A 12,810-nucleotide genomic window follows, 5' to 3' on the forward strand; every position below is an offset into this window, starting at 1 on the left:
ACGTAATATTGAAAAAAGAATTAGTGTAATTTTTTTTGATAGTTACCCAAACAATATAACTTTATTCGGTAAAACTTATTTATAAAGAAATAACACATGGTAGCTACAATTTAGATAATTAACAACTATTTTACATGCTAGGTAGAAAAATTAAATTTTACACTAAAAAATAATTTAACATATAGCCCAAATTGTAATGTGTTCTTAAATAAAATTGATATTAAAAAAATGGTTTTACGGTAGCAGTACACTATCTTTTAAATGTTATACCAATTAACACGGTTTTTATTTAAACTTGATTTTAAACTAAAACTAGACTTAAAAACGTATATTTTCAAAAACTGGGAAGAAATTTATAATATCTCGAAAAAAATTATTAAAAACTAGTTGCATACCTGTTTATATCCGTTTATATTTTACCTTTTTATTTGAACTACGTTAGCATAACTTCATATAATTATTGTACACTAAACAAAAGTACAAGTTAAAATAATGTTATAAAAGTAAGTTTAATGACCACTAAACAAACACGCTAACAATTTTTTATGAGTATCTGGTGTACAAAAAGACCTCTTGATCTTCTCATCATACAACAAATGTTTATATCAACTATCTAAAGCTACAAAAATATTTTTCAACAGTTAGAACTTAAATTTCTCAAGCTTATAGAAATAATTGTATAGTTTATAGTAAGTAATCATTGTATATTATAACGCTACTTATGTAACATAAACTGTAGATAAATTTTAATATTATTAAAAAACGGTTTTTGTATTTATGTACGTCAAAAACTGATTTTCTTTCCTCAAAAATACATTAAAGTAAAACAGTTTATTTTAAAAAAAACTTTAGTCATACTTAAAACGTTGCATAAGGTTGAAAGCTGTGTAAATTAAAATGCTCAGTACATAAGACCTCAAATATTTAAGTTTTGTTCAAGGATTTTTACTTTAGCTTGTTACTTTAAAAGCTCTGAAGTACTTTTTAGGAGAAACAGTAATAAATAAAATAACAATTATTGATTAATAACTTAATTTTTTAACGTTGCTAAAAGCAGATTAGGGAAACAGATTAAATATTGAGACATACATTATAACTGACGACAATCATGAATTTAATTTTATAAATAAGAAAACTGCTAAATTTTCTGAAAAAACTGTTTTTAAATAATTCAATTGTTTTTTGATATATTTTCATAGTTAAATTTTTTATGTATTGATTTATGGTGTTTAGTTTATTTAGCTATATTTAGGTGATGTTTTATTATGCCCTATTTAATCCTGAAACTCTTCAATGTCTTAACTAAACGACAACAATCTCTAAAATTTAAATAAATTTATTTTTAAATCAATTTTCTAATGAAGTAAAAATAAATTTTGTTTGCTCTCTAACCTATTTGGCAGTTTTATTCACACTTAAGTTGTAATAATAATAAAGTTGTTAAATAATTAAAAAATGTTTTATGTCTAGTTTATTATCTCACAACTTAACAAATTGTACAAATATCAGTTTGCCAGCGTCAGAGTAAAAACAAATAATCTAAACAAAATTAATTAAATAAATATACAAAAACCAAAATTCACTCCACATTAAAATTCAATTTTATACTTTGCTTATCTAGGGTTTTTAAAACTTAAAATTTAAAATATTTTTCTATTAGTACAACTATTAAATAGAAGGTAAATGATCGCTAATTTTTTTAAGAACAAAAGATAATTGCTAAAACAGCTTTGGTCTTGCAAAATATAATGTTTTTAAGTAAGTTTGAGAATTATAATTATTTCTCTTCAACTTGATATAAGTTTATGGTTTAAAAATAAAATAACGCTCGGAAATGTAAGTTTTGTTAATAGTAAATTCATCTGTAATAAAATTTAATGTACACAACTTTTGCTTTATATTGTTGTTTATTGTATATTAAAGATTTTTTAATTTTCTAGTTTTTCAAATGATTTTGACAAAGTCGTATACTTTTAATCAACAGGTAATCTAATAAATAATATTACAAAAAAAGTTTTTACTAAAACCAGTTTTAGTAAATATTAAAACAAGTTGTTTTTTTTTAAATAAAGTATTTATTTAGTACCATCTTACAATAAAATATATTTTTTTGGTTTGGTTTTAGCTTCAATTTGTGAAGTTTAACAAACTTAGTTGAAAATTTTCAAATCACGCAATTTTTGATTTAAATAGTTTTTATTGAAGAAAGTTATTATTAAACAACAAATTATTTTTTTAATTTAAATTAAATACCTCAGTTTTTACACACATTTCTAAACATAACATTTAGCACTTAAGTTTAAATTATGTGTGATTCTGGTCAAAACAAAAGTAATATGGCTGTTAAAAGTGTTTCTTGTGATTTTTGCAAGAAAACTTTCAAAACTAAGTCCTACTTAAAATTTCACAACATAATAAACACAGGAAAAAAACCATACAAATGTGATGTTTGTGAAAAGCGATTTATCATTAAAGGAAGCTTAACAAGTCATATGCTGGTACATAGTGGTAAAAAAGAGTTTCAATGTCATGTTTGTCATAAAAATTTTGCTCAAAAATCTAATTTAAAGCAACATTCAGTTACTCACACTAAAGATAAACTTTTCAAATTTGATATATGCGACAAAAGATTTGCTAAAAAAAATCATGTAAAAACACATATGTTAGTTCATTCCAGAGTAAAAGACTTTCAGTGTGAAGTTTGTGAAAAGAAATTTTGTCGTAGAGGTGATTTGAAACAGCATATGTTGACTCACACCAAATTAAAAGCTCATGAGAGTGATATTTGCAATAAGAAGTTTACTCAGAAAGGCAATTTAGTTGAACACTTTAGAACTCATTTAGGAGAAAAACCATATGGTTGTGCAGAATGTGGAAAATGGTTTACTACAAGTTCTATCCGATGTAAGCATATACGTATTTGTCATAAGGAGTTAAGTAAAGAGCAACAATCAGAACTAAAGTGTAAAATACAAAAAAGTATTGTTCATGACTACCTTACGACAATAGCCGAATACAATGCTAAGGAGACCTATTGTTAACAGATAGTTTGTTTTAAAATTAAGCTAATCCAAAGATTATAAACAATACAATTCAAAATTTACCACTAAAACTATTACAATCCAGTTCTGTTTAAGTAGATGTTATTGAGTTATTTTAACTTTATAAAACTCTTTTAACCTATATACATTAAGCCTTTTTATACCTTCAAATATATTGATTTTTTTTATAATGGTACGTAAGGTAGGGAATTCAATTATAACATTTAGTATACCAATTTTAAAAAAACATTTGAAAATTTTGAATTTCTTAATCTGGTATGTTTTTATACAACTGAAAAAAATTAAGTCCGATCTGAGGGATAATAAATATTTTGAAGTAATAATTGAAATTACCTTTCAAATCGATGTAAATACTAATGTTTATCTTAAAAAATAGTTTATTTTAAAGTTTAATTAGTGCTTAAGTTGATGACTCATTGTTCATTCAAAAAAAGTAACAGTTTACGGTAAAAAACTTTAAATTAGTGTTTTAATAAAATGATTCATTTAAATAAGTTTGTTGGTCTTACAAAATTCAACATTTAGTAATTTTTGGTTTAATGTTTAGGTTTTTTTTAATCTACTCAATCTGTATAAAAAAGATTTTATATGAAAATTTGAATTTCTTTTTATATTTTAATACTATCACTGACATGTTTGCTATAAATTGGTTAATAAAAAACTATATCTATGTTTTAAATGTTAATTTAATTAAAAGTTTTCCAATCGCTTATGTATTCTTTTCAAAAAATAAAAGAGATTAAAACACCTGTTTAAAACTGATTTCTCTTTGTTTTTTAATCCGAGAACCAATTTTATAACTTTTTGAGTTATGAGAACAAAAGTAATAAATAAATTATCTAAAGAGGATTATGCCTTTAAGTAATTAGGTTTTATTATAAAACAAACTTACTTAAAAGAGCAGCAACACTACATTTATAAACAAAATTATGTTTTCAAAACTATTTGATGCAATAGTAGTTTATTAATTTTACTTAAGAATATGAAGCTTCATGAAAAGCTTTCTCTTGTTATCTAGAACTAATTGTTATATATAAAATAAATATTTTTTTTGTTAGTTGATAATTTTTTTTTTAAAGATCTATCACTCAAAATTGACTTAACTTCAAAAATATTTTAGATAAATAATATTTTTTTAAATTTTGAGTAGACAGCTTTTTTAACTCGACAAAAAAAACTGATTAAAGTACAACAAAGTTCAAGAAAAAAAAAAAAGAAAAGCTTATATTTTATAACTATTTAATAAAGTTTTTTTTTATATTTTTCTAACACTTTAGTGTAATCTAAGCATTTACTACAGTTGATTTTGGTATAAGTGAGTTTATTTTAGTTATAGTTAATTTAACAGCATATTTCTGATTATTATATTATCTACTGCATTCATTGATAATAAGGTTAATAAGTTTTTATTTTTAATTTTTACAGTTTTTAATTTTAAAAAGTATCCTCTTTAAAAAGATAACTTTCGATCATCAAATCATACTAATATTAACTATCTATAACTACTTTTTTTTGTTTGAAACTTCTGAAGTTTGGATTAAAATAACTGTATAGTTCATATAATTTAAACGACCGCTTCACTGTTGTCTCGGAAGCTGTTGTTGTTGATCGTGCGGTGAAGTTAATTATTTGTTTTTTAAGTTTATTTCATGTTTATTTTAAGTAATCATCGCATTAATATAACGCTACTATTTTTAACCTAAACTATAAATAAAGTTTAATATTAAAAAATATGTTTTTCATTTTTAAGTACGACACAAACTTTAAAAAACAAATTAGTAATACTTTTAACGTTACTTCAGTTAAACTGTATGATTAAGAGTGCTCAGTACATAAGAGCTTAATTATTAAAATTTTGTTGTAATTAAATTGAATTTTAGTAAAAACTAGTTTATTATCTCATACTTTAGCAGATTAGACTACCTTTAAAAACTGGATAACTATTGAAACATACATTACAGCTTTCGACAACCATAAATGTATAAAATACTACAAAAGTTTCAAAAAAGTATTCCAAGTTAATATCATGTTAAATGTATTTAAAAGAGATGAGTTATGTTTGACTTGTTTTACCAGTAAAATTTTAAAATTAATCGACTAAATTATTTAGTTTGTTTAGGTGGTGTTTTTTTCTGCTCTATCTGAATATTTAATCTAAGATTTTACTGCCACATTGAATAAACGACAACAATTTATCAAGAACATGTAAAGTGAAGTAAAACAGAGATTGTTTTCTTTTTAAGTATTTGGTCGTTTTAATCACACTTAAATTGTATTAAAACTTAAAGTTTATTATCTCATACTTTAGCAAAGTTGTATAAATATTAATTTTTCTAAGTAGGATATAAGAAACATTTACCCTAAAAAATTATATAAGTATTAAATCAATCCAGACTAAAATGAAATTATTATATATTGCTTACTTTAACTTTTTGAAATTTAACATTTTTAGATGAATGTACCCTAGTACAATTATTAGATAAAAGTAAATGTGCTAAACTTTTTTGAGAACAAAAGTATAACTATTAAAACAGCTTTACTGCTGTAAAATGAAATTATTTCAAGAGAGTTTGAGAATTATAACTGTTACTCTGCAATTCAATATCAATTTGAGAATTTTAAAATTAAGTAAGCTCAGAAATAAAAACTTTTGTTTTTAACTTTTGCATCTGAAATAAAACTATTGTGCACAATTTTGAATACACATCTTTTTTTATTTTAATTACTGTAACTAATTTTGACCAATCATATAACTTTTAGCCAACTAGTAATCTTATAATTTCTAACAAAAATATTCCTAAAAACCAGTCTTAATACATTTTGAAATATGCTGTTTTTCAAAAAAAAAAATATTGACTTAGTATCATCTTATAATAAAATACACTGTTTCTATCTTTAATTGTAAAGTTTAAAAAATCAGATGAAAATTTTCACAAAAAAACATTTTTTATTATAAAATAGCTTTTATCGATTGATAGTTATCATTAAAAAATTAATTATATTTTAGTTTAAGTTAAGTACATCAATCATCTTTTATGTTACACTATTGACGAAATTTTTAGCACTTAAGTTTAAATTATGGATAATTCTGATCAAAACAAAAATAATATCATTGTTAAAAGTGTTTCTTGTAATGTCTGCAAGAAGACTTACAAAAGTAAATCCTACCTGAAAATTCACAAAAGAGTTCATACAGGAGAAAAATTATACACATGTGATGTTTGTGATGAAAGATTCACATTTAAAGGTAGCTTAACAAAACACATGCTGGTGCATAGTGGTAAAAAAGAGTTTCAATGTTTTGTTTGTCATAAGAATTTCGCAGGAAAAGCTCACGTAAAAAGACACATGGTTACTCACACCAAAGATAAACTTTTCAAATGTGATGTTTGTGACAAAAAGTTCACTCGAAAAAGTAGTGTTAAACTACATATGTTAATTCATACTGGAATAAAAGAACATCAGTGTGAAGTTTGTGAGAAGAAGTTTTCTCGAAGTAGTATTTTGAATCAACACATGTTGACTCATACCGAATTAAAGACTCATGAATGTGATATTTGTATGAAGAAGTTTTCACATAAAAATAGTTTAGTCAGACACTTCAGAATTTACTTAGGAGAAAAACCTTATGGTTGTGCAGATTGTTGCAAATGGTTTACTGATAATTCTACTCGAAATAGGCATATACATGCTCATCATAAGGAACTTAGTAAAGAAAAGCAACAAGAATTGAAGTGTAAAATACAAAGAAGCATTGTTTATGACTATCTTAAAACAATATCTGAATTCAATTCTAAGTATTGTAATCAAGTCGAAACAATTGTATAACTATTTTGATGTATAATTTTAAATAATATAACTTATAATGTTCTGGCTTGTTTTACTATTTGATTTGATGGAGGTGTTTAACTATGTAAAAACTCTCTTTTAAAACTATAAAAACAAAACTTTAAACATTTATAAATCTGTGTATAAATTAATGTTGATGAGATATATTTCATATAAAGGTACATAAGTTTTAGATCCGTTGTTGTTTTTACTATAATAAAATTTAAAAACAGTGTAAATTGTTTTTATTTTGAATATGCTGATCAAATGTAATATTCGACAACTAAAAAAATAGATATGAGCTTAAGGAAAGTTAGTTTTATAAAAAATATAAAAACAACCACTTTAAGTTATTGTTTAACTAAAAAAAAATAACTTATTGAAATATTAGCTTAACGACTTTTAGAGTGTTTATAATCGTTTGTTTGATAAATGCTAATAAAAGGTAGTAAATTATTTTAAATTATAACATACTGAATATTGTTTTTTTTGAAAATATGTTTTGGACTTATTGAAATCAACAAAAAAGTTCTTGCTAAATTTATTGCTGACTATGCCTTACTAATCAAGGAGTTAAAAGTTTTATTACTTATAACTTTTAAAGTTTTATTTACACCTTTGCTGTTATTTTAGGTTATTTATTTTATATTTGAGTATATTTCTTAAGTTAAAAATAGTATAAATACAACTAAAAACTAGTCATTAATTAACGTAATTTGTTGTTTTTTACGATGTATATATAATTCAAATAAAAAAATACTAATAAAGTAGTGGTCAAAAGTCTTATTAAAACTAACTTCTGAAATCTTAAAAAAAAAGTGAAATAAACGATATTTAAATGTTCAAAAAGTCTTTTAATTCCGATAAAACCCATATAAATGCATTTATTGTCATAAATAATGTTGTATTTAAATTACAAGCTCCTATATTATATCAACTAAATGTAAAAAAATAATTAATTTGATCTTTCAATATATTGCTTACAATTTTTACTGCACTGTAGAGTTTAAAAATTATAAAAAAAAAAACATTAGTGAAGTCTATCTAGTTTAGTATAAGAGCATAAACATGTAGTCAACTAAATTATAATTTAATAACTTGTATATAAGATAATTTCACAAATTAAAAATCAACACGTCTAAAACTTCCTTAAAAATATGTCTTAGTATATTAGAATGTAGTATATTTGGGTCCATATAAGTGTACTAATTGTGAAAATTATTGTTGCATACAATTTTTAAGCTTTTTTATTGTAGCAACTAAATGTTAAAAAAAGGTAAACAATTTTTCAGCAATTTGCTTACAATTTTTTTTCTATATAGAGTTGAAAAAAGTAATCAAAAAAATAGCTTAATCATTTTTTTATCCAGCTTAGAATAAGAGTTTCAATTTAAAGTCTACTAAATTATAATTTACAACTTGTAGTATTTTACAATTTAAATATCAATACGTCTAAAAGTTTATTATAAAATACGTCTTAGTGTATTAAAATGTAATTAATTTGTAACATTGAAAATATAATTTAGTCATCTTAATATTTTATAACAGTAGGATTTAACATTATTTTTTGTATCTATAAATGACCATTAATCTCAAATTATCTATAGCAATTATTTTTATTTTCAATGAAAACATATACCTATTTTAGCTCCTATTTTTTCCTTACTGTATTTATTTTTTACAGAGCTGCGATGTAATGTGTTAATCCTCTATCACTCAGAAACATGAATTAGTGTAATAACCAAAGAATACTGTGTAATTTGTTGTTACTAAAAGACTAATATATATATACAGATATATATTTATAAAGAAATTAAGGTTATTGTTAAAACTTGAACACTTTCTATAGATCCCACTTGTAGAGCTTTTAAATGATTTATCGGAAAAGTACCATTTAAAAAATACTGTAATATATGCTTTATTAAGTCTAATATTTCATAAATCTTTAATCATCAACCAGTAGAATTCAAAATAAAAAGCATTGTACTAAACAAAGATGCAAAAGTTATGCAAAAACAACAAAAAACAGTATGACTTAATATTGTGCATAACAAAAACAGTCATGCAACTAAAATTAACGAAAACAACAGTTAATTGATTATAAAATACTCAAAATTTGTTGTATTTTAAGAGAAGCTTTTTTATATGTCGACAAGACGATATAAATTCGCTCCTCTTATTTAAACAACCTTCCTTTTTTATCTCATACATAACGGATGTTGATTCTTTTAAGCATACATTACGTTATGTAATAATAACCTATAAGTTTGAATAACAACCTAATTACACATATATACTTTTAGCTTTGTTATCTAGTTTTATAAAATAATATCTAAAGTTTATTTTACTGAAATTTCATTAAGTTATATATATTATTCTTTTTGAATTTTGTCATTGTTTCATCAAAAAATTTAGTAAACTGATATAATTAGACTAAATCTAACTTTTCAAGGTTATTTTAGTTATATTATTCTTTTTTAGCTGTAAATCAAAATATAAGAAATAAAATGAATTAAGAATGTTACACATTTAACCAATTTTATTTTATTGGTTTAATTTTTTGATAAAGTATACGTTTAAATTCACCTCTTTTTGTTTTTTATTAAAAAATTAATTTATATTTATTTTTCACAGCAGTATTATATAAATCTTTACTTATGAAATCAAATTCAAGTTTATTACATCTTCAATTGAAAAGTTCACTGAGTTATATATGTTTTTTTGCTAATGTTTTTAGGTTTATAACTTTTGTATAAAGTATGTTTTTGCTTTATGTATTTAAGTTTATTATATTGTAATTTTTGTTTTAGATGTTGTAGAAAGTGTTTAAGCCGAAGATAAAGGTTATAAATATTCTTTTGTTGTTTCTTGTATTACTATAGTGATTTTTTTTGTTTCATTTTAATTTTTAGGTTTTCATTTGTTGATATTCTTCTAATATTTAAAATAGAATAGTAAATTTTTAGTTGAGCAGACAGTGTAGTTTTTTTGTGAATTTTAAGAGTTGAATTATAAAAATTAAGATTTTTTATATTTAGTAGCTTTGTTCTTTTATTTTTAGTGACCCAGAATTGTGTAACGATATTTTGTTTCTCGTATCTTTTGACTTGTATATTTATAAATAGTCTAACTAAGTCACACTAAGTATAAAGTTATACGAAGTATATTTATTTTGTTATAATAAACGATCTATATGTGTTCTTTTTTAAACTGATTTAAAAAGTTTAATATTTAGATATATAGTTAAAAATTAATCTAAGATAATTGAAGACCCTTAACAAGATGTCTATAAACTGATAAGATTTTGAAATCGCTTAAAACTTTTAGTTATTTCTTTAATTTTGTTAGTAATTTATTTATTTAAGTTTTTTTTTTTGTGTCTGTAAAAAATATTATAATTAAGTTTATTTAAAAGTATACATTTTTCTGTTTTATTTATAAAAAAAAGTAAATAAGTGTAAAGTATTATCGATCGTTAATATAAAATTTATTTAAATGAATTACTAAAATGTAACAAGTGCATTTTTAATCAGAATATAATTAAATTAAAATAGTTACTTAAGTAAATTACTAATTGGATTTACAACTAGTAATAAAATATTTGATTTTTTAGTAGTGTTTTGTTAATTTCTCAATTGCGTAAATAAGTTGAAAAATTAAGCAAAAGGTTTTTTTGTACATTAAAATACACAAAGAATCCTAGTTTTTTTTTTCTTAAATCTTAATAGCAAGATTTAAACAGATAAGTCATGGTAATCTGTTTAGCAAAATATTTTAATCTACCTCTGCAGTCTGACATATATAAAGAATTTTGAGACTAATTCTTATATTAATTATTCTTTTAGGTTATAGCAAGAAAAATATAAAAAAAAACGACGTTAACCGTGAAAAAAATTACAGAAATTTTGTTTACTTCTTTAAGTAATTAAATAAGTGTTTTATTTAAAAAATATATCTCACGTAAATCCCGAGATAATAAACTATCTGTGCAATTCTTACAGATTTTGGTCATTCAAATAAAGTATTTCACATTAACTAGCTGTATACAAGCTCTATAATCAAAAGTCAATTTAAATTTTGTATAAAATACGTAACTTTTAAGTTTTCTTAAATGTCTCTTCCACCGAAAGATCGTAGTGATATTACTTGTCAGAGATTTATACTTAAGCTGATTACTGTTTACTAACATATCTAGTCTCTAACTTAACATAACGGTTTAATACTAAATGAGAAATTACTTTGGTTTTTACATGGTGGTCACTAAACCTAGGATCTTTGAATGTGGCTAAAAAGAAACTTGTAAATTGAAAAAAATACCTGAAATTTTAAACAATTTTTACATGCTAAGTTGAAAACTTTGATTTAATACAAAAAATATTTCATATTAATAACTTTTTTGTCATCATCAAACTATTTTTCTATAAAAAACACATTTTAAGTAGTTTTACAGTATCATTCAATGTTGTTATACTACCTAACACAGTTTTTAAACTTAAATTTAAACAAAAAAAAGACCTAAAAACATTTACTCTTAAAATCCTGGAGAGAATTCCGAAAACCTGGAAGAAATTTCTTATAAACCAATGGCCACCCTAGTTGACTTATAAAAGAATTTATATCATACAAGCAGATAAGGCTATCTTTAAAAACAGGATAACTATTGAAAGCTACATTTAAACTTACGATAACCATAAATCTATTTTCAAAAATATTAAAACTTTAAAACTTTCTGAAAAGTATTGCAACTCAATTTGATATTAAATGTTCTTGAATTAGTTCAGATTTTTTGAATTGTTTTCCTAGTAATTATTTTATGTCTTGAGTAAGATATTTAGTTTATATTTACCTAGTTTTTTCTTCTGCAGTACCTGAACATTTTATATAAAGTGTTACTTATATATGGACTAATTGTCAACAATCTCTCAAAGTAATTAAGTTTAACTTTTGTTTTTTTTTAACGAAGAAAAAAAGAGACATGTTTGCTTTATTAGCTATTTAGCACTTTAAATCATACTAAAATTGTACTAATACTAAACAAAAGTTATTAGCAATAAGAAGTGCTTTCTGTCAAGTTTATTATCTCATATCTTATAAAAACTGTATAAACTACAATTAACCTATGTCAGATACACAAAATCTTTAATCTTAGATAAATCTAGTACTTGACACCCAACATTTTCATCCAGATTAAAGTAAAACTTTGTTGATTTTGTTTACTGTAACACTTTAAAAACTTAAAGTTTATGAATATATGCACTGTAGTAAAACCATTAAAGGTAAAATAACAAAATGATAAACATTTTTAAGAACAAAAGTATAATAAGTATTAAAGTATATTAATAGAAGATAATCAAAGTTGTTTTAGAACAAAAGTATAATTGTTAAAAACAGTTTTAATTTTGAAATAAAAAATTATTACGTAAGTTTGAGAGTTATAATTGTTCTGCAATTAATTATTCATTTTAGAACTTTAATTAAAATAACGCACAGAAATGTTAATTTCATTAATAATAATTGCATTTGAAATAAAATTTCGTGAACACAATTTTACTATATATACTTTTTCAGTTGTTTTTCATTAAGTCTTGTAACTTTTAGTCAACAGGTAATTTAACTAGCAATATTTAAATCAGTAATAATCCATTGTAAAATAAGTTGTTATTTGAAAACAGATAAAATTATTTTATCACTATCTAATGTAAAATATACTGTTTTTAAATTCAATGTGTTAAGTTTAACAGTTATATATGAAAATTTTCAAATCAAGCATTTTTTCTTTTTTATATAGTTTTTATTGCTTAAAAGTTATTATTAAAAAGTTAATAATTTTTTTCTCAAACTAACTAATTCTCATTTTTTAATACATACACAACTTTTAGCTATTTAACTTTGAACTATGGGTGTTTCTGGTCAAAACAAA

At 22.6% G+C, this 12,810-nt stretch overlaps 1 protein-coding gene across 1 annotated transcript; it reads left to right on the plus strand.

Moving 5' to 3' along the window:
- The first annotated feature begins 2,336 nt into the window (after positions 1 to 2,336).
- On the plus strand, positions 2,337 to 6,890 carry LOC145839330 (uncharacterized). Its single transcript, XM_082946918.1, has 2 exons — positions 2,337 to 2,962; positions 6,185 to 6,890. Exons 1-2 carry the CDS (start codon positions 2,337 to 2,339, stop codon positions 6,888 to 6,890), a joined length of 1,332 nt encoding a protein of 443 aa, XP_082803044.1.
- The last annotated feature ends 5,920 nt before the right edge of the window (positions 6,891 to 12,810 follow it).

Source organism: Thalia democratica, chromosome 6 (assembly GCF_965202585.1).
Source record: "Thalia democratica chromosome 6, ktThaDemo2.hap1.1, whole genome shotgun sequence".
NCBI classification, from domain to species: domain Eukaryota; kingdom Metazoa; phylum Chordata; class Thaliacea; order Salpida; family Salpidae; genus Thalia; species Thalia democratica.